Raw genomic sequence first — 18893 nt, forward strand, 5'->3', positions numbered from 1 at the left:
TAACATTTCATATTGGTTTACATGCAAGTATTACATAGACAATAAATAGGACGCTTTCCCTCATAATTTGAACGAAAAAGGCGCACAGTTAGGACGACTTATTTGCAGTATATAAAGGGTGAGGATTCGGTTCCTGTTCGAGGAAGTTCAGTTTGGATTTGCTTTTCCAAGAGGCAACATCTCAGACAATTCATTGAACAATTGTCGTGTGCTCGACCTGAAGAAGGCTCTTTACAGCCCAAACCTTGTCAAGGCACACTTGCATTTAATTATACTCATTAGGAATTACAACCATTTTTTGATTTTTTGTTTTATTGTTTTATATTAATAAGTCGTGATTACATATATAACAAAGGCCACTCCTATTGAATAAATAAAAAATTACAATTCAATTATACATAACATCTACAATAAAACCTAACCCTAACCCTAACATCTGTAGTATAAACGAGTTTACCCGAATCTCAACCCTAATCCGACATCTGCGTTCATAAATAATGTACATTTGTTTACATAACAGTTGATATAAAATATATCCAATATATACATATACAAAGTGTGCACTATACCTGATGAGAGGCGTGTTGGCGACGTTTCGGAGGTCGTTGGTCCTTCTTCAGGCGGAGTCTCATCCGGATGATTCATTCATTTCTATCAAACAAAAGCGAGCTTCCAAATGACGACCAGGTCAACCAAAACGTGGGGAAAAGAGACGAGGCAAAAACGGGCAGCGTGACACGAGGAAAGACAACCAACCGACACAGACGGAGGGGAGACGGCAGACTAAATACACAGACACTAACGACACAACAAGACACACCTGGGGCGAGACAGGTGGCTGAGGGCACTGATTGGATGACACTTAAACAAGACCAAGGGAGACACACAAGGACAACACAAGCCAAAACATGACAAGGACAACAACATATCCTCATATAAGAGGTGACATGAGGACATCTCAAACCATGGTTCTTTTCCCTTCAACTTGGTATCTTGCACTTGACGTCTCGCTTGACTTTCCTTCTTTCCTTCCTTGGTGTCTTTTGGCTTCGTTGCTCTCCTTCTTTCTTTGCTTTCTTATGGACTCCCAAATTCATGACAACGATACATTCCATAACTCCACTCTGAGCTACATATTTAATATATATTTACATTTCATTTCAATTGATAAAAAATATACATACATAAATAAGACATTCATAAAACCATATATTTACATATACAATATATATAGAATTGATTATGTACATAGTGTAATCACAGTCAGTTCACATAAAAGGTTTATTTGAAAAGAAACATCCAAATGTGGAATTGGTGGGCGTCTTTTTTAGATTGACACCAAACCAACCTTCTGGAACCAAAGACTCCCCCAAATGGGAAATGGCATCATAAACCTTTCGACTCATTTTAGACCGACTCCGAATCAAGAAGGAATTCTTAGTAAGGGACTTAACCAAAACAAAACAATGGACAGAATCCTCTTCGAGATCCGATCAAAGCAGACTTGCAGTCCAATCGCCAACGGCTAAAATGTAACATTTATTTTGGCCCCTCGGATCCACCGACAGGTAGACCCTTCCTCCCCAATTCTAATTGGACGCCGGACGCGCACTTACTTCCGGATCAAACGAGAGATTTAGTTGACGTGGATAGCAAATCAGTTAAAGACTTAAAAAATATATATATATATTACACAGGAGGAATTCAAAGGCCTTGAAGGAGTTACAAGAAGAATCGAGCATAATATTGAAACCAGCGGAGAAGAGCAGCATGTGGATGAGGTACAGGACATAAAGGACAGTTACAGGACACACATTACTACACGCCGTTAATAACACCATGGTATCCAGAAACAAAAGATTTCATCAAGAATATGGAAAAAAGAAAAGTGCTGAATAAAAAAACAAGCAACATTTTTGTTGACCCAGATATTTCTAGAAGTGTCACGATGAGGTGGAAGACCCAAATGCAGGGAGGCAGGAGAACCACGGCAGGGATGCATGGAATACTGGTCAACATTTATTTCACCAAATAAATAAAAAAGGGGGGGGGGCGGTCGAGAGCGCTGGGGGGGTGGACAGCGCATTTCCCTCCTGTCGCAGAAGCGGAAGGAGGAATCCTGTTCATAAACCTAAATACCAGGATGGAAGCTCACTGACAACACGACAATCTTTCCAATAAATACAATGTAATCAACATTTTTTTTTTTAGTATTTATTAATCAATATTTGGAGTTTTATCCATTTGATCAATCATCAATCTTTTCACCACACATTTTTGTGTGTCAGGTTAAATCCTTCCATAAGGAATGGCTTGAACCAGATATGAAGCCCCACAAACATCAAAAGTACATTTTCCATTCCAAAAAAGAAACAACACACACAACATGCACAAAAATCAACCACCAACGCCAAACCTTTGCTATTCCCACCCCATGACTTATACAGGGCCCGCCAGTGGTGGTTGGGGTTCTGGCAGGGTCACCAAAACATGGCTCATGGTGACCCCAATACCAAAACGGCGCAAAGTCACGCTGTCCCTAAAGTAAAAGAGAAACGTTGACGACGGAAGGCAAGATCAGCCTCGGTGGGCGGCGCCTTCCAACGGGGGTCAAAAAGGAGCAACAAGTGGGCGGGCCGACGAGCCGGTCGGACGGCAAGCTGATTGATTCGGTATCACACACCCGATGGGTCAGGTGGGAGGAAGAGGAGGAGCCTTTCCCGCTCCGGGTGGCGCCCACGGCAAATTCCAGCCAACGTGGCATCGGATTGCGTTCCGAGATGAAACGTGAACGTCGGCTTCGGAAACATGAAAAGGAACCGCGCGTTTGCCTCGGCCCAGCGTGACGGACGTCAAGGTGAAGACGGCGCGGATCCGGCAACCAGGAAGCGCCTGCCACTCAATCACGTTCTCCGGCCATTTCCTGTCGTCTTTCCAAACGTTGGCCCCGCCCACCCAAAGGCGCATTTCCACTTTGGCGTCAGCGTTCTGCTGCAGACGCGGCAAAAAGTTGCGACAAATCCTCACCTGTGCCGGTCCTGACACCTTTCTCAAAGTTTTTTGGAATGTGGGAGGGAAAAGTCACTTGAGCACAACAAGGACAACATGCTAACTACACACAAACTTGCGACCTTTGAACCCCAAACCTCAAAAATGCGACACGGGCCCGCGCGACGGCCGCATCCGATTGGCGGTGAAGCTTGACAACGTTTTCCAAAAGTTTCAACTGACGAAGGAACGGCCAACGTTCGCCGACCTCCGCATCCCGCCGGCCTACGGGGGGGGCGTGACGTGCGGCGGGCCCTCGCCGTCTCCCAGTGCGGCCGGATCGCCGCCGGGCTCCAAACCGTCTTGGGGACTTTGGGAAGTGGGCGGTGCTGACTCGGGAGGAGGCGGGGTTAACTCTAACTCGGGAGGCGGGGTCAGGGGCGAGGGCAGCGCCGTCCCGTCGTCGGCGCATCGGAGCACGTGGCCCGGCGCCGCGGGGTTGCTCTTGTCCAGCAGGCGCCATTGCAGAATGCTGGTGTCCTTGCCGCCGGTGGAGATGAGGTAAGCGTCGTCGCACAGAAAGCTGACATTGGTCACGTGACTGCTGTGAGCGCTGTACTTGTGGCTGGGAGCCTGCCGCACGCACACGCACACACACACACAAGGCGTTGGCAACGGGTCTGCGGCGGGTCGGCCGATAAGCTCACCTTGGCCGTGGCGCACGGGTACGAAAAGAGATGAACTTTGCAGAAGTCGTCGGCCAACGCCAGCACTTTTCTGTTGTGCGAGCGGATGACGGCGTTGATGTCGGTCCCGTCCGAGCCCTCCGGCCACACGCCTGCCACGCACGCACACACAAAAAGCTTCAGAATGTTCCGGAACGTTCTCTCCCACAAACAGGAAGTCAAACAAATTGAGGCTGCAAAATTGTCCAATCAAGCTTGACCGAATTTCCTACACGAGTTTCATGCAAACATTCTTGTGAGCGTGTTGCGGCCATTTTGTAAACTGCCACCTCGTCCGTAAGTACAAAATACTGATCTGAATATATGACTGGATAGACGATAGGCCAAGGGTGCGGCCGCCATGTTGCTCCTCCCAAGAAACGTTTCTCGGCATACGATCCTTTACATTTACATTATGCAAATTGGAGAACATTTGAAACGGTACTTTGTAGAAACAGCATGATTTATGATGTTTTAAATTTCCATCCATCCATCCATTTTCTGTACCGCTTGTCCTCACAAGGGTCGCGGGGGTTGCTGGAGCCTATCCCAGCTGGCTTCGGGCAGTAGGCAGGGTACTGTTTTAAATTTGTCAAACATAAAACGAGGACACCAGACATTTTACAACTTGCCTTAACTACATGCTTAATAATGCTTACAGGAAACGTGTTGTTTTTTTATGAAAAAAAGATATAACAGTCATTCAACAAAAGATGCCTCTGCCAAATCTAATTTTGGGTTCAAAGGAACTGAGCGATAAAAGAAAAAGGGGTCTTCAAAGCAGCACATACTATTCACTAACTTTTTTTTGTTTGTTTTTTTACTTGTTAAAAAATAGTGACCGCCCTGCCACAAACCCCCCGCCCGGCCGCCCGGCCCCCCGGCCTACGAGCTGTCTAATCTGTATGTATACCGTTTAGTTTATACAGTAGTGTGCTCAGGAGATGGGAGGAGCAAGATGGCCGCCCTGTGACTTCAACGGCGTGTACGGCTATCGTTTCATATATTCAGATCAGTGGTACAAAAACATGATTTCATTTCATGACTTGGAAAGCGAGCCGTCGTTAACCCTTGAAGGAAATGTTGGAAGGAAAATGTCTGACCTTTGACCTTCTCACTCAAACTCAATTGTTCAATTCAAGCTATGCGCCAATGTGAATTTTGCAGCTGCTGGACCTTGTGCGGGATCTTACGTGGCCCCAACACGCAGTACTGGCGCAGGGCAGGAACGCTTTTTCATTTGACGGCGCTATGTGCCAAAGTGTTTTGTTTTTATTTTTATAAATAGTTCGGACATTGAGTCGTCGCCTTGCTCCCTTTTGTGATGGAGGAATTTAGCGGCCGCTCGCCCGAGTCTTGTCGCCTTCCTTGGATGAGTCCAAGGTGCCAAATGGTTTTGTTGCCGTGCACTCGTGCACTCGTGACATGTGCGCCGATGACGAGCGTACTGACCAAAGACGTGGTAGCCCAGCACGCAGGTGTACGTGGCCCAGTCGATGTCTTTGCACTCGGATCGATTTCGAATGTATTTGCATCCGTTCGGAACATCCCCTAATGGAGTAGAAGAAGAAACGTGTCAACAACGCGCATGTCGGCCATGTTGGCACGCGTCACGTGCTGACTGACAGTAGAGGATCTCGTAGTCTCCCGAGTTGGACATGATGAACTTGTTGTCCGGCGACCAATCCAAATGCGTGATGTAACTGGAGTGGCCCTGCAAAGACGGATTGGACTCGTCAATCTGCCCGAGCCACATTTGGGTCTCCTCGATCACAAAATCCGTTTTTATCCGGCGGGCAGTCAGGATGGCGAAGGACCGCCCGCTCGCCGGCCGCGTTTGGAAGCGTGCGCTCATCGGCTGCTCGCCCCCCCGCCGGCGGCGCCGGCAAAGGTGTCACTTACCGAGCACTTTCCGTATCGGCTGTACTTGCGTCCTCGCTCGGCCACGTTGTACACGTAAATGAAGTTGTCGTGAGATCCCACCGCCAGCAGGGCGCCATCTGCAGCGCACACAACATGTTGCACGCATTTCCGTCAGCATCCATCTCAGGCGGCGGCCATTTTGCCTTCAGCCACAATCCCCCGTGTACACCGAGTAGTGTTCATTTTATCAGCCATTTTTAAATTAAGTCTCACTTTTAGTCCAATTTCAGTCACACTGGTTAGTTTTTATCTCGGTTAGTCAACCTCATCCCGTTTTCATTTCGTCCATTTTTAGTCGACTATAAATCGAGCATTTTACTCTTTATTTTAGTCCAAGATAACATCATTTTATGTGTCTAGTTTTAGTCAGGACAAACATTTTACCCCTGTGTGTGTGTGTGTATATATATATATATATATATATTTATTTTATTTAAAAAAAATTTTTTGCCGGCAGATAATGTTTTTAGATCTAAAACTATTTTACATCAAATTTCCTCTCATCTTTTTGATGAAAAACAAATTCACACAAAATTACAGTATATCAACAATTGCTCGTAAATTAGCCAGCATTAGTTAGCATTATTGTTGGAACGTTATAGCTGATGGATTAATGTTAAATTCTAACTATAATTTGCTTTTTTCCCTGTCAATCCACCTCCTGTCTGTCCAATGCTCGGCAGATTTGAAAGGGGGTGTGTCACTGTATGTCACATGACAATGTCAGTGACAAAATTTTACAAAATCATTTAATATCCGTCTCGTTTTTGTTTATTAACTAAAATGTCCATAGATTTGAATTCAGTTTTTATTAATTACATTTATATCTTGTCTTCATCAGTCGATGAAAATGCAAGTCCCACTTATTATTTATTAATTAAGTGCGGTGAAAAATGTGTGTTGACAAAATTATTATTGTTTAGTTTTCGTTGACAAAATTAACACTAACAGCAAGTTCAAAATGGCCGCCCCCAATTTTGCGGCTTCCTTTCATATTCCCCAAACGCGACACTCATCCATCTTTCAAATCAAATTTGGGCTTGACGGGCCACAAAGCCTGGCTCCGCCCCCGGATGCCAATTGACTCCACCCACCTACAGAGAAGCGCATGACGGACAGCTGCTCGTTGCCGTCCGTGTGGATGGCGACCAGGTCGGTGGTCTCGGCGTCCAGCACGAACCACCTGACACACACGCACACGCATTAGCCCCGCCCACCACACCAGCCAACCTCGATGACGAGAGACTAACTTTCCCGAATGAGTTCCGATGGCGACCACTCCGCCGTCGGGATGAAAGTCGGCGCAGTGCCCGTGTTCCTGCCGGAGGCGCGCGGCTGTCAATCAATCATCTGCACAGGAAGTGACATCATCACTCACCTCCACACTGCGACTCCACTGCAGCTGGTGCCGCTCGGCGTTCCACAGACACACCAGGCGGTCCTGCGCGCACGTCAGGAACAAGGCCTTGGACGGGTGCGACGCCAAGCCCCACAGCTCGTCCGTGTGACCCTGGATGGGAAGCGCAACGACGACACTTTCAGCTATTTGGAACAGCCGGCGCCTCCCCCACTGACCGGACCGAAACCCGCTTCCGTTTGTGCACTTTGGCTGAAAACGATGACGTCTGGCAACGACGGCAAGAGATGCCGGACGGCCGCTCGGCGCCAAAGTCCACCGCAAATTTGCATTTGGACCAAACTTGCAGTCACTCAATCTCACATTTCAGCTCAATTTGAGGGAGCGATGGCCCAATTGGAATATTTGGGTCAAAAGGGGTGTGGCCACCGCGTGTGTCAGCAACGTGGCACTGGCTCAACCCTTGTTGGAAAATAATTCAAATCTGCAATCATTAGTGCAGATTTGGGTCAACCTTTGACCTTTGGTTGGAGTTGACCTTGAAATTGACCTTATGGATCACATGACTTTTTTCATGAATGTATCCTAAAACAGCTGAAATGAAAATTGGCATGGCTGCAGAAGAAGGCCGGCGAGCGCACGCCAAGCGCAGGCCAAGCGCACGCCAAGCGCACGCCGGTTCCTGCTGCCGGCCAAATTGTTTTTGGAATGCCGTCAGCAAACTCTCCAAATCTTTGCAAGGTCGCCACCTGTTGGTGATTTTTGGTCACTACGTGTCTTTCCACCGGGAACGAGACGATAAGACGTCCTGGACATTTGGCCGATGGGAAGCCGTGAACCTCGTGGGCGGGGCCTTACCTGAACTTCCACCGTGAAGCCATCGTGGAAGGTTCCTCGCAGAATAAAGTTGCGCGACGTTCCCACCAGAAACTCGTCTGCTTTCCCTTCAGACACGGCCCGGATGCTTCCGTATTGCTCGGGAACCTTCACGCACAAACACGTCGTCACAAAGACAAGAAGACAAATACGTGCACGTGCGTGCGCGGCATCGGTCCCACCTCGATGTCGCGCTCGGCCCGGACGTGGTGGTCCCACAGGACGACCTTGCGGTCTTTTCCTCCTCCGCTCAGCACGGCGCCGCTCCTCATCTGGCACAGGCAGAAGACGCTGCCCTCGTGACCTTTCACCTGCCGGCTGATCTGAAAGGCTGCGCGGCAAATGAGACGTTTACAGGCGGCTTCGCGGCAGCATTTCGCAGACGCAACAAAGCCGCAGCCGTCGCCACTTGACGTCAAAGTGGCGCCGACGCATACAAAAGGCAAAACGCCGCTGTAGGCCGCAATGTGATGCCACGCCCATCTAAGGCACACATCCACAATTATTTGATGCCATTTTTTTGCCGCGAAGCCACGGTTTTGTGGCATCTGCCGAGAAATGAAATCTGGCACGTGAGGTGCACTTTGCAGTCCTTGCGTTTTCCAGCGGTCGCAGACGGAACCCGATCCATCGCCTTTACGGACGCAATTATTGGCAACCGCCGAGTCTCGGTGAGCTGACAACAAATTCAATTGCTCTCTTCAACCACATAGGAGCATTTTTTTTTAATTAAAATAAAAAGAGTCAAATGCAAATTTGAATTCAAGCGCATTTGGGGTCAAATTGCGGCTTGGGTGCATTTCTTTGGCAGGCAGATTGATGGATTCTCCCGTCTGGACTTGCAAAATCGCTTAAAGATTTGCGCAGCCACTGCAGAGGTGCGAGCATTCGATTGCCAGGATGCCGGCAAGAGTGTCAACGGATCCATTTGGAAGACATTTCACACTTCAAATGTCAAGTTGACTGAACGTGCGCTTGCTCATCTGACGGCTTCTTCTTGATTTCAGAATCACAATCCGAAGTGGCGTGCTCGAGACGGAACGCACATTTGGAGCTGCTCCATCGCCGCAATCCAAACGCCAGCCAGCGAGCCGGCTCTTGTCTAAGCGTCGCCGAGCGATGCCGGAAACGTCGGCACTGGCGCACGACCGCCGGCGTAACGTCAAATCAAACAAATGTTTCCAAACCAAATTGCGCAATGATTAGAACCTTGTTGCTTTCAAATCATTTTAGAGTCAGCTTGCAAAATCAAAACGCAAGCGAACTTACTTCACTTGCTTGCGCTAAAGAAAACAACTTTTTTTCCTTTCCATTCTTTCTGTCTAAGCTGATACAAATACAAATAAGTGGCCAGAAAAAAGAAAAAAAACCTTCATCTCACCAGAAATCAAGTGACCAAAAAACAAACAAACCTAAACTTGTTTTAGACTCAAACGTGAACCTTTGATTTGGACCCGGCGGCCTTTTGGCGGCCCCCGAATTTCGTCCTCACCTCGCGGCCCTTTGCCTGAAGTGTCGGCGGCGCTCCGGGTCCACACCAGCAGGACGCCTCCCGAGTCTCCGGTCAGAAGGTCGCCGTTGGCCAGGAAGGCCAAACACTGGATGAACTTCGGCTTCTCGTATTTCTGACAAACGCCACAAATTCAGCAAAACTTTTGCCATCGTTCAAGCGCCGAGATGTCTTCGGCGCCGCTTTGGAATTGTGCGTGGCCGCAATTATTGGAAAAGGCGAATCAATCAATAAAAAAAGCTACCCCGAAGATGCCCTGTTTCCGAGCCAGCGAGGTGCCGAACCAGGCCCAGAAGAAGATGTGAGACTTGCCGCAGGTGATGACGGTGTTGGGCTCCGTGGGGTGGAAGTCCACCACCAGGACCACGTCCGTGGTGGTCTGCAAAAGCGCCAAGGTGACAAGCGGCGCAAACGAGGACGGGCGCACGGCGCACGGCGGTTGCACGCACCTTGATCTCGGCCATCTTGGACTTCTTCTGCCAGTCCCAAACGGTCAACATGTGGTCGTTGCAGTCGTCGATCACGCTCAGATGCTGACCCGAGTCCTGAAGCGACAAACGCGCTCCAAGTCAGTCCAGGGGCGGACGTCCCGACATGTGGCGACCACTCACGGCTTTGGAGAAGGCCAAGCATCCGACGCCTCGCTCAAACGTTCCCACGCCAATGATCTGCAGCGTGCCCAGGCTGACGCTGTCCCAAACGCGAACGTGCGGCGCCACAGCCTGCGCGCACAAAAACATTCACACGCTCACACATTGCCAAGCACGCAAAACTGATGAATGGTCATCGCGACCGGCATCAGCCTGATGCGGAGGAAGCGGCGGCGCGCACGCAGTCAGCGAGTGAGACGAGAGGACGGGATGATTTTCGCACCGCGGCGGGGACACGCCCGCTTTCGGCCACACCAGAAGACGCCCAATCAAACATGTCCGACCGACCCGTTGCCTCATTTCAAAACAATCGTCACTTTTGCTCTTCATTTCCTATCGAGGCGCAAACGCTTTCAACTTTGTCCGCCACAATCGGCATCATCTGACGTGCCGTCTCGCCTGTGGCGAGCGTGACCGGTAACACGGCAACATTTACAACAACTTGATTCAAGCATCAAAAGCAGACGCAAAACAACAAACGTTCATAAATCTACTGCAAACAACACCCACAAAGTTTGTTTCTTACATTCTTCAAGGGCCAAATCATATCAAACAATTGCTGTCTTTGTAAGCTGCATCCGGTGTCAAAGTCGAGGCCCGTGGGCCAAATGAGACCCTGCATGTCATTTCATGCGGCCTGCCAGTGCTAAAAAGAAAAAAGGAAAAGCCGACTCCAATGCCGACTGCATTACAGCGTCATGCCACTAGATGGCAGCGTATGTATCCACATTTCCCCAGCAAATGGAATCCAAATTGGGTAACCGTCAAACAAGAGTCAAACTGAAGCAAATGCGCATCAATCACAGCGTACGTGCGCGCCACAAATCGACTTCCGGCTCAGCAAAGCAGTCACCAAGTGTGAAAATGCCGCTTGGACTTTTTGTCAGCTGTCAAGCCAAAGCAAATCATCTTTTGACCTTGTGGACGGAACACGTTTGGATGGCTTAACTCACCCGTCCATCTTTGTCCACGCCGGCAATTTGGCCGGTGGCGATGCGAATCTTGTCGGGATGAAGGGCCAGGCTGGCGAGAGAGCGAGAGCGAGAGAGACGGTTGTAACGACTCGGTCGTTCGGGAGCGCCGCCCGCGCGAGAGAGCGACGCGCCTCACCACTTGACGCAGTCGGTGTGTCCCACGTAGTGCCTCTGCGTTCGCTCGCGCTCGTCGAAGAGGACCACCACGCAGGCGATGAAGTAGACCATCTCGCCGGTGGGCAGCAGGCACACGTTGGCCCGGCAGTCTCGTCCTCTGTAACCGTAGCTGAAAGTTCGGCCGTCAAGAAAACAACGGCGTCAAAATGCCCGCCGGCCGCGTCACGCCTCACCGGGACGGCGTCGCATCTGGCGCGCCGACGAGCAATTCGCTCCAAGTCACGACAGGTCACAACACGTTTAGGCGGCACCCCGGGACGTCCCTTCATCAGCCAATCCGAGACCGTCTTGCCTCAGATGAGCCTTCGCTTGCTCGCTCGCGCCGCAATCCCTCGCAACTTTCTTATTTCTATTTAGATTTAAAAAAGTGCCTCTTGCTGTTCAGCATTCACACGGAAACGGCGAGTAAGAAGACAATGAATTAGGTTTGTTTGTTTCCCCCGCCATCGATGCTTCTTGGTTTCGTCCCGCCCTAACCAACGCCTGATTGGTCCAACCTAAATAAGGTCGGTTGCAAACGTATTAGCGAGAGTGGCACAAGATGCATTCTCCGCAGTTTGTCAACTCACAAATAGTGCCGCAATTAAGCTAACGGCTAATTCTTGTGGAGGCCAAAACGCGGCGAGGACAAAAGGAACGGAACGGAACGGAACGGAAAGGATACGCCCATTCCAGCTTGAGCTTCTCGGCGGGAAGTTCTGTGCGCACGTCGTCGTAGTTTCCCACATCGGAGGGCAGGAACATGGTGATGGGACGTCCACGCATGAACATCTTGATGTGGTTTCCCTCTGCGGCGCCAACACACACACACACACACACACACACACACACACACACACACACACACACCCAAGTTGAGCGCAGGTTTGTGGAAAGGTGGATTTGAATGAGCGTCTTGCAGGAGAATGCGGCGGACGAGCCGAGCGAGGGCAAGCAAAGCAAAGTGAGGACGAGGCAGCGACACGTACACCTGCTGAAGCGGCCCCGCCCACCGGCCGGCTGGCGCAAACGGGCGTCAGGCGGCGGCGCACGCAACGGCCGCTGGACACACACACACGCAGCCAGAGAAGAGAACACTCACAAACCGTTAGCATGCTAAAGGGTTAGCTGCTTGCTTAGTTAGCCTACTAGCTAGCTAGCCACGTGGCCATGTTCATGCTGAGCACTTACCCGCTTGGCTGTTTTTCTCCCGGGTGGACATTTTGGCTGCTTTGAGACAACAACATGGTCACTTAACAAACAACAACAAGCGGCCGCCTCGCACAAGGAAAATGTCACATGACAATGATGAAGATGACGATGACGATGAGGAGGAAGGACCAATTTGTCTTACGACAACATCCGGTGATTACCTTGACTCACCGCCACATCTTTGTGCCTAAAAGACAAACAAACAAAGAGAGTGTGTGTGACAAGAGGCGGCCATCTTGCTGCAATTTTCTTTTTGGCTCTTAAACAGCGATGATGTCATTCAATCAAAGGCTTCTTTTCTCCCTCTTCATTCTGCTGCTGCTTGTTTGTGGTGCGGGCGTACCGCTTCGGAGGCAGGCAGCACTTTTCCCTGCTGGCCGGGCGGGGAGTCGCAACGGGACAAGTGGGGGCCATCTTTGTGCAATTAAAAAAAAACAGGGAGCGAGCACTTCAAAGAGCTCGAACAAGGAAAATGAAGCACACAAGCCACTCTAGCGCTCTTGACAAGATTTGAAATGTGGCGGCCATTTTGATGTGTCGGCTGCATATTTTCAACAGACGAGAGCGTGGAAGGCCTTCCTGCAGTAGCGGGAGAAATCTCTTGCCTCGCTCGCACGCAGGCACTTCCGTGATTTCAAAGTTTATACAGTCGTCTGCTCGCAAGATGGGAGGAGCAAGATGGCCGCCCTGTGACTTCAATGGCTTGCACAAGCGTGTATGGGTTAGGGTGGGCAGCACCGACGCTGGCGTCATCACAACATCCCCTTTCGTCTTTTGGGCCCAAAACCAAAATGCACTTCTGGACAATTTTCAGCAGGAAATTTTCAGTGCATCCTCAATTTGAATGTTAGCAACAACAAAAAAAGTTTGTTTGCTAGCAGAAGAAATCAAAGAAATACGCCAAGAGAAAAGAAACTTCTTTTTTTTTCTCCAGCAAAGTGGCAAAAATGGAATGAAATGGGACCGGAGACCTTTTGATGGATTTCAAGGCGTTGTTGGCCTCGAGCCTTCTTGAACATGCGTGTGCATGTGTGTGCGTGTGTGCGTACCTGCTGTCAGCATTCTTCACCACTTTGGCGAGCAGTTTGGGGGTCGACGCCGCTTTCACCAACTTGCTTCGGTTGTCATCAGACGTGTCCCAGGTGCTGCTCTGGGAACGCTCCATGCCCGCAGAGCGCCTCTGACCCCTGACACGCACGCACGCACGCACACACACACACGCACACACACACACAGTTGAGTGTCAAGGAAGAGGAGAGGGAGCGCAGACAGGAAGTGAGCTGGCCAGTTAGCGTCAGCGTGAGGCGACACGACACGACAGGAAGTTAGAAGGCGGCGTTAGGAATCCCTGCCTGGCCACTAGATAAGGCGGACCTGGCTCAGCCGTGGCCAACAGAAAGAAAGAGAGAGAGCGAGTGAGTGGGCGAGCGATCGGAGGACATACAGCCAGTGAGCTGGAAGCGGGCCCGGGTTACGCACCAACGGCCAAATAGAGGCGCAGGAGGGAAGAAGAGGACGGATGGACGGACAGAGACGTTAGGACTCCAAGCAAGGAAGTCTTGTCAAGGAGGCCTGGCATGATCAGCCAGAGCAGGAAGTGAGGTCAGACCAAAAAGGAAAACCTTTTGGGGGCCGGGTAACTTTTACTGGTGTCGCCCGGCTGGCTTCTCGACGGACTTTGGGGATGGTGGGGGGGCGCGGGGGAGGGAGGAGCTTCGTCCCGTTCGTGGATCTCCTCCATGGGACTTCTCTGGACGCCCGACGCCTCCTTTCTGGGATCGGCCGCTCCGCTGGGGACACACGCACGCACACGGCTGCGGCGTCAACGCCATCGGTCGGACTCGCGCACGCCTCAAGCGACTCCCGCGGCTCAGTACGCTTGCAAATGGCCAAAAGTCATTTGGCAATGCCGGAGATCGATCAACAACCAATCGAATCATCAATCGGTGTGTCGGTTACCTCTTGGCGGCGGATGACAGCGTTTCTTTCCTGCTGACAGAGGCGGAGTCTCTCTTTCGTCCCGACGGTCCTCCGTTGGTGATGCGCGAGTTGGACAAGGCGCCGCCTGCAGGACACAACACAAATTGCACCATGTCAGCCACTTGCTCATCGTTGTCATTATTATTATTATTATGATGACGACGACTTGTTGGGCGTTTCCGAGATGTGCTCGCTCCTGCCGTGCCGTCGCCGACTTTTGCTCGGCACACATTGTGAATATGTGACCGCCGCCGGCCAACACGTTGGTCAAGGATGCCTTTCAACTCATTCCCGCAATGGAAAGGCATGTGGTGAGCAAAAGTCACCAGCAGGTGGCGGCGTTGAAAAGTTCCGAAAGATTTGGGCCAAAACATGAAGACAGACGAGTTTGTTCAATGTCTCTGGCAACTCGTTTGAAATTGTTGCCACTGCATATTAGCCGAGATCTGTCCAACGGATGCCCGCTTATGCAAATGAGGGCGTTGCGGGCAAACACGCTCTTATTTCGAATCAACTGTGATTGCGCAACATAGAGATTTGACTTGTTTTTGGCACTTTTACTCAAGTAGAGAATGTCAGCACTTGTCTGCACTCTGCTCACATCCAAACATTCGGCCACCGTACCTTTTCCTGCGTGCTGCTTCTTGGTGTCTTCGGAAGCGGCCAAGCGGCGAAGCACATCGGCCAGCGCCGCTTTCATCACCGTCACTTCGTCTTCTTGCTGCTGCACGCGAAGCTCCAGCGCGCAAAGACGCTCGTTCACGTCCGACACGCTGGCGCCCGACATGCTGTCGTCTGCAACGTAGGACAAACACGGCCTCAGCTCCGGGGCGGGCATAGCAAAAGTCCACACACCCCATGCTTGGATGCCAGCTTATCAAAAACAAAACCAAGATGAATCCATCCTAAACGCGTGACCTTCAACCTGCTTGGTGAGGGCAAAACGTCCAATTGAACAAGCGAGATGACGAGCTTGCGCAAGCGTGCAACCCCGTCCCAAGATGGCCGCCCCGTGACTTCTCATTGGTTCGCAGCAGCCGTCGCGTCTTCTTGTACGGACCACGGATGTCACTGCTTTTCAAAGTGCATTGTGGGCCCTTTTCGCCATTGGGACAAGCCAACAAAATGGCGAGCGGGACCCCTTAATGGTGCACTAATTGTACACGGCCGTGAGCGACAACAAACAGGGGTGTCCTAAACTACAGCCCGCTCTCCTTTTTTTTCCTTTTTAGCGGCCCACAACATATGCTAAACATTACTTTTGACCTGGCCCGCAATGCTATTTTTAAAAAAAGGGGTGCGGCTACACAACTACATATACAAACTGGACGCAAATAAATTCACATCTAAAATAGTAACACAATTTTATAAGATTGTGGAAAATCAAGATCATTCAATTTCAGAAACAATAATATTTTCCTCTGCGTTGTTTCGCATCATCATCACACGGTGCTCTCGTTTTGGTTCTGAATGAAGAGATGCCGATTCAGCTGCTGCTCAGTGCAGGACCGGATCTATTCTAGTACGATACGAGGCCACCCCAAAACTTAAAAAACAAAAAACAATAACTATAATCCTCAGCCATTTGCCTTATCACCTTTAACAGTAGGACTGGATATGTTTTTAACTTCCTCCGACCCCTTTTCAACATAGAAACTCTTTTCTTTCTTCCTATTCTTGTTTTTCTTTTTGACTTCAACTTATATTTTATACTTGTAATGTGTTCTCTTTATGTTTATATGTTCAACAAAAGCATAAACCCAAAAAACAGAAAGCCTCGACATAGTAGACGTTCCAAATAACTCAATTACATAAACAATATATCATTGCATGATTGATTTTAAAGTGTTTAATAAGGTAAAGTTACCCCCCAAAAAGTCCAATGTGGGCTGGCATCTTGATGTTTTCCTGTTTGCGGCGCTCAGATGAAAACGTTTGGACACGGCGGCCTATTCGAGAGGCCAACTCAGGCAAAAACATCGGAACTTGCTGGCACGCGTGAAGACGGGTTTGAATGTGGCTCATTCTGACTGAAGCCAACGGCGTTACCTGTTCCAAGCGGTTGTGACTTCTTGCGCAACCACATTATCTCGAGCATTTCATTTTTATAGTAAGAAGCCGCCGTCAACTTGCCTCATGGTGGCGCTATGCAGGACTCTCGTGTCCGTCGTATACAATGTGGTTAGCAACTAACAACTTCCCAAACGCAAATCATGTGCAGGACCACAGAGTCCAAAGTCTCTTTTTAGTTGGCCAATCTAAGCCAGCGACGTTTAGCGACAAGCATTGCTATTCAAAGCCCTCCCACTAGATGGCAGAAGGTACAATCAGCCTGCTAGGCTGCTACCAAGCATTAAGAGATGTGCACCTTGAGACACTTGGCGTCGACTTTGTGGGAGCTAAACATGACGCCACCCACAGGCCTTCCGCTGTACGACATCATGCGCTCGTGACGTCAAACGTACGCCTGACGTCGGCGTACGAGTGATGACAATTCAAAAATGAGGAAGTGGTTTCTGTTGACGTGAATGTGACGTCACCACCGAGCATGGCTTTCGTGGCGCACAACTAGAAGACGCGCTGGTTTTGCACTCGTGCAACAGCCCAGGCGGACAGACTGTGCAGTCTTGGTGACACGTGGAAAGACGCACGCGCTCACTGTCGCCGATTGCCAGAGGCGGCAGCGACCTTTGACCCGCAGACTCACCCAAACTGCCGCCGCCGAACGCGTCCATTTCCAGTCAGCTGACTAGCCCGGCCCGGCGGATTGGCGGACCTTAGTTCCTGCGTTCCGACTGTGGAAAGCGAGCGAGCGAGCAAGCGCGCCGCCGCCGATGCCGCCGCCGATGCCTTCCGCTTTTCCCTTTCCGTTGGCGTCTCCCGGGCGTCCGAGCCGTGGCTCGATGCGTTCTCCGCGACGAGACGCTCCCGTAGTACGGCGGGCTACGGCCGCGGAGAAAGGAAGGAAGAACGAAAGCAAGCGTCCAAGCAGACGCGACGGAACCTCAGAACGGACGGACCATGCGACGCTCACTCGCCCGCGCACGCTTCCGACTCCGCCCGCGCACTCTGGGGAAGGAGGGGGAGGGGTTTCCGGGCTCGCAACGGACGGCGCTTGCCTGGCGGCGGCGCCCCCTGTTGGCCCGGTTCATATGGCAGTGCCCATTTGGATTCGTCAAATCGCGTGTCCTTTTCGGGGTCACCGTCCACGGACGTCACTTCAGTATATGCACACGTCCGTGTTCGGGGCCATCGAAGTCAGTCATGTGCGTCGACTTCATGTTTCTTGCTAAAATTGAAAAATGCCTTCACTAATCGTTACGTTTTTGGTTTCCAAATAATCCCTTTATTGAAATAAAGGTAACAATGGTTGAACAAACCATTTTTGAACAGCTTCCGACTTTCAAACTGTACACATAATACGAGTTGATGAGACATTTCTGCGCCATCTAGTGGCTGACTACCGTATAGTGGTGATCGTATTTTCAATGTGCATTAAATTTATGAACCTGTAAATTGTTATTAACCTGTAAATCTTTCACTGTTCACAATTGTTGTAAATAAACGTACTTTTGTTTATATTCGCCAGTGATTGGCTGCTGCCACTGGGAGCAAATTGGGGTTCAGTGTCTTGTGCACAAGGTCTGAGCGTGTGGGCCTCGTCCCGGTACTTGCGCTTCCGCCTTTGTGCCCCTCGGTTGCGCGTTCCCGTCGACGGGTGCGAGGCTGCGAGTGTCTGTCTCAGTGCCCAAAGCATTTCAGATAGCTGAGACGCCCTCCCGCCGATGAACGGGAGCGCGCGGTTGGGGGGTGCAGGGGTGGGGGTGCGAGTGTTGGAACGCGGCCAGCAGTGGCCGGAAACGGCGCTGATGTGTAAAACCCGGAAGTGCGTGGCATCTAGCTCATTTTCTTTCTGTCAGTGAATTTCTGCTCGGGGGACCCCAAAAGTCACGCTACCATTATAAGCCATGTTATTTGCACAATGACAAATATTGAATTGAAAGACTGTCGAATCGCCCCCGATTACAACAGACACCACAACGACGACGCGCTATCAATAAAATTCCCAACAGACACCACAACGACGACGCGCTATCAATAAAATTCCCAACAGACACCACAACTACGACGTGCTATCAATAAAATTCCATCTACAAAATATCAGTTGTTAAAGTAGACAATATTAAGTATTGTACTCTTTGCGTGTTCAATTAACTGAATGGTGAGATTCTGGTGAAGAAGTCCCTTTGCAAAGGTGAATAATTACCAGAAGCTTCTGAGGACAAAAAGCTGATGACACTGAAGCCGTGTTCTATCAGGTTGTCTGTCTCGTCCCTCGTGGGGCATCAATACTTATTCAGAATAGTGGGAGACTAGAAGTCTCCTCCCATCAGCCCACAACACACCCGGCCACAACTCAATATAAACAAGAGAATCCCGCTCTCCTCCCTTCTGCAAGTTCAGCAAGTTCCCATAGCTACAAATCAGACTAGAGAAAAACAATCATACATCAGCCTGTCTCTTTCGGAAGAGACAGGCACC

The 18893-nt window shown here is 50.2% G+C and overlaps 1 protein-coding gene across 5 annotated transcripts; it reads right to left on the reverse strand.

Annotated features, from left to right (window-relative positions):
- Positions 1–2042: 2042 nt before the first annotated feature.
- eml4 (EMAP like 4) lies at positions 2043–17413 on the reverse strand. 5 transcript variants are annotated; one of them, XM_086092830.1, is made up of 24 exons: positions 17059–17413; positions 14976–15146; positions 14331–14436; positions 13994–14161; positions 13421–13558; positions 12533–12558; positions 12351–12386; positions 11845–11968; positions 11140–11289; positions 10983–11052; positions 9991–10101; positions 9829–9924; positions 9624–9758; positions 9362–9494; positions 8052–8200; positions 7852–7977; positions 7015–7146; positions 6887–6954; positions 6731–6819; positions 5616–5713; positions 5340–5427; positions 5166–5264; positions 3696–3826; positions 2043–3621 (listed from the first exon to the last, which is right to left on the reverse strand). In XM_086092830.1, exons 1-24 carry the CDS (start codon positions 17084–17086, stop codon positions 3274–3276), a joined length of 2820 nt encoding a protein of 939 aa, XP_085948956.1. In that variant the 5' UTR covers positions 17087–17413; the 3' UTR covers positions 2043–3273. The 5 variants fall into 5 exon arrangements, with proteins under 5 accessions (XP_085948956.1, XP_085948959.1, XP_085948954.1 ...); XM_086092828.1 differs by having other exon boundaries at positions 2048–3621; positions 12351–12389; XM_086092831.1 differs by lacking the exon at positions 12351–12386 and having other exon boundaries at positions 2048–3621.
- Between the last annotated feature and the right edge of the window lie 1480 nt (positions 17414–18893).

This window comes from Leptonotus elevatus, chromosome 13, assembly GCF_054856555.1.
Source record: "Leptonotus elevatus isolate MCC_2025b chromosome 13, RoL_Lele_1.0, whole genome shotgun sequence".
NCBI classification, from domain to species: Eukaryota; Metazoa; Chordata; class Actinopteri; order Syngnathiformes; family Syngnathidae; genus Leptonotus; species Leptonotus elevatus.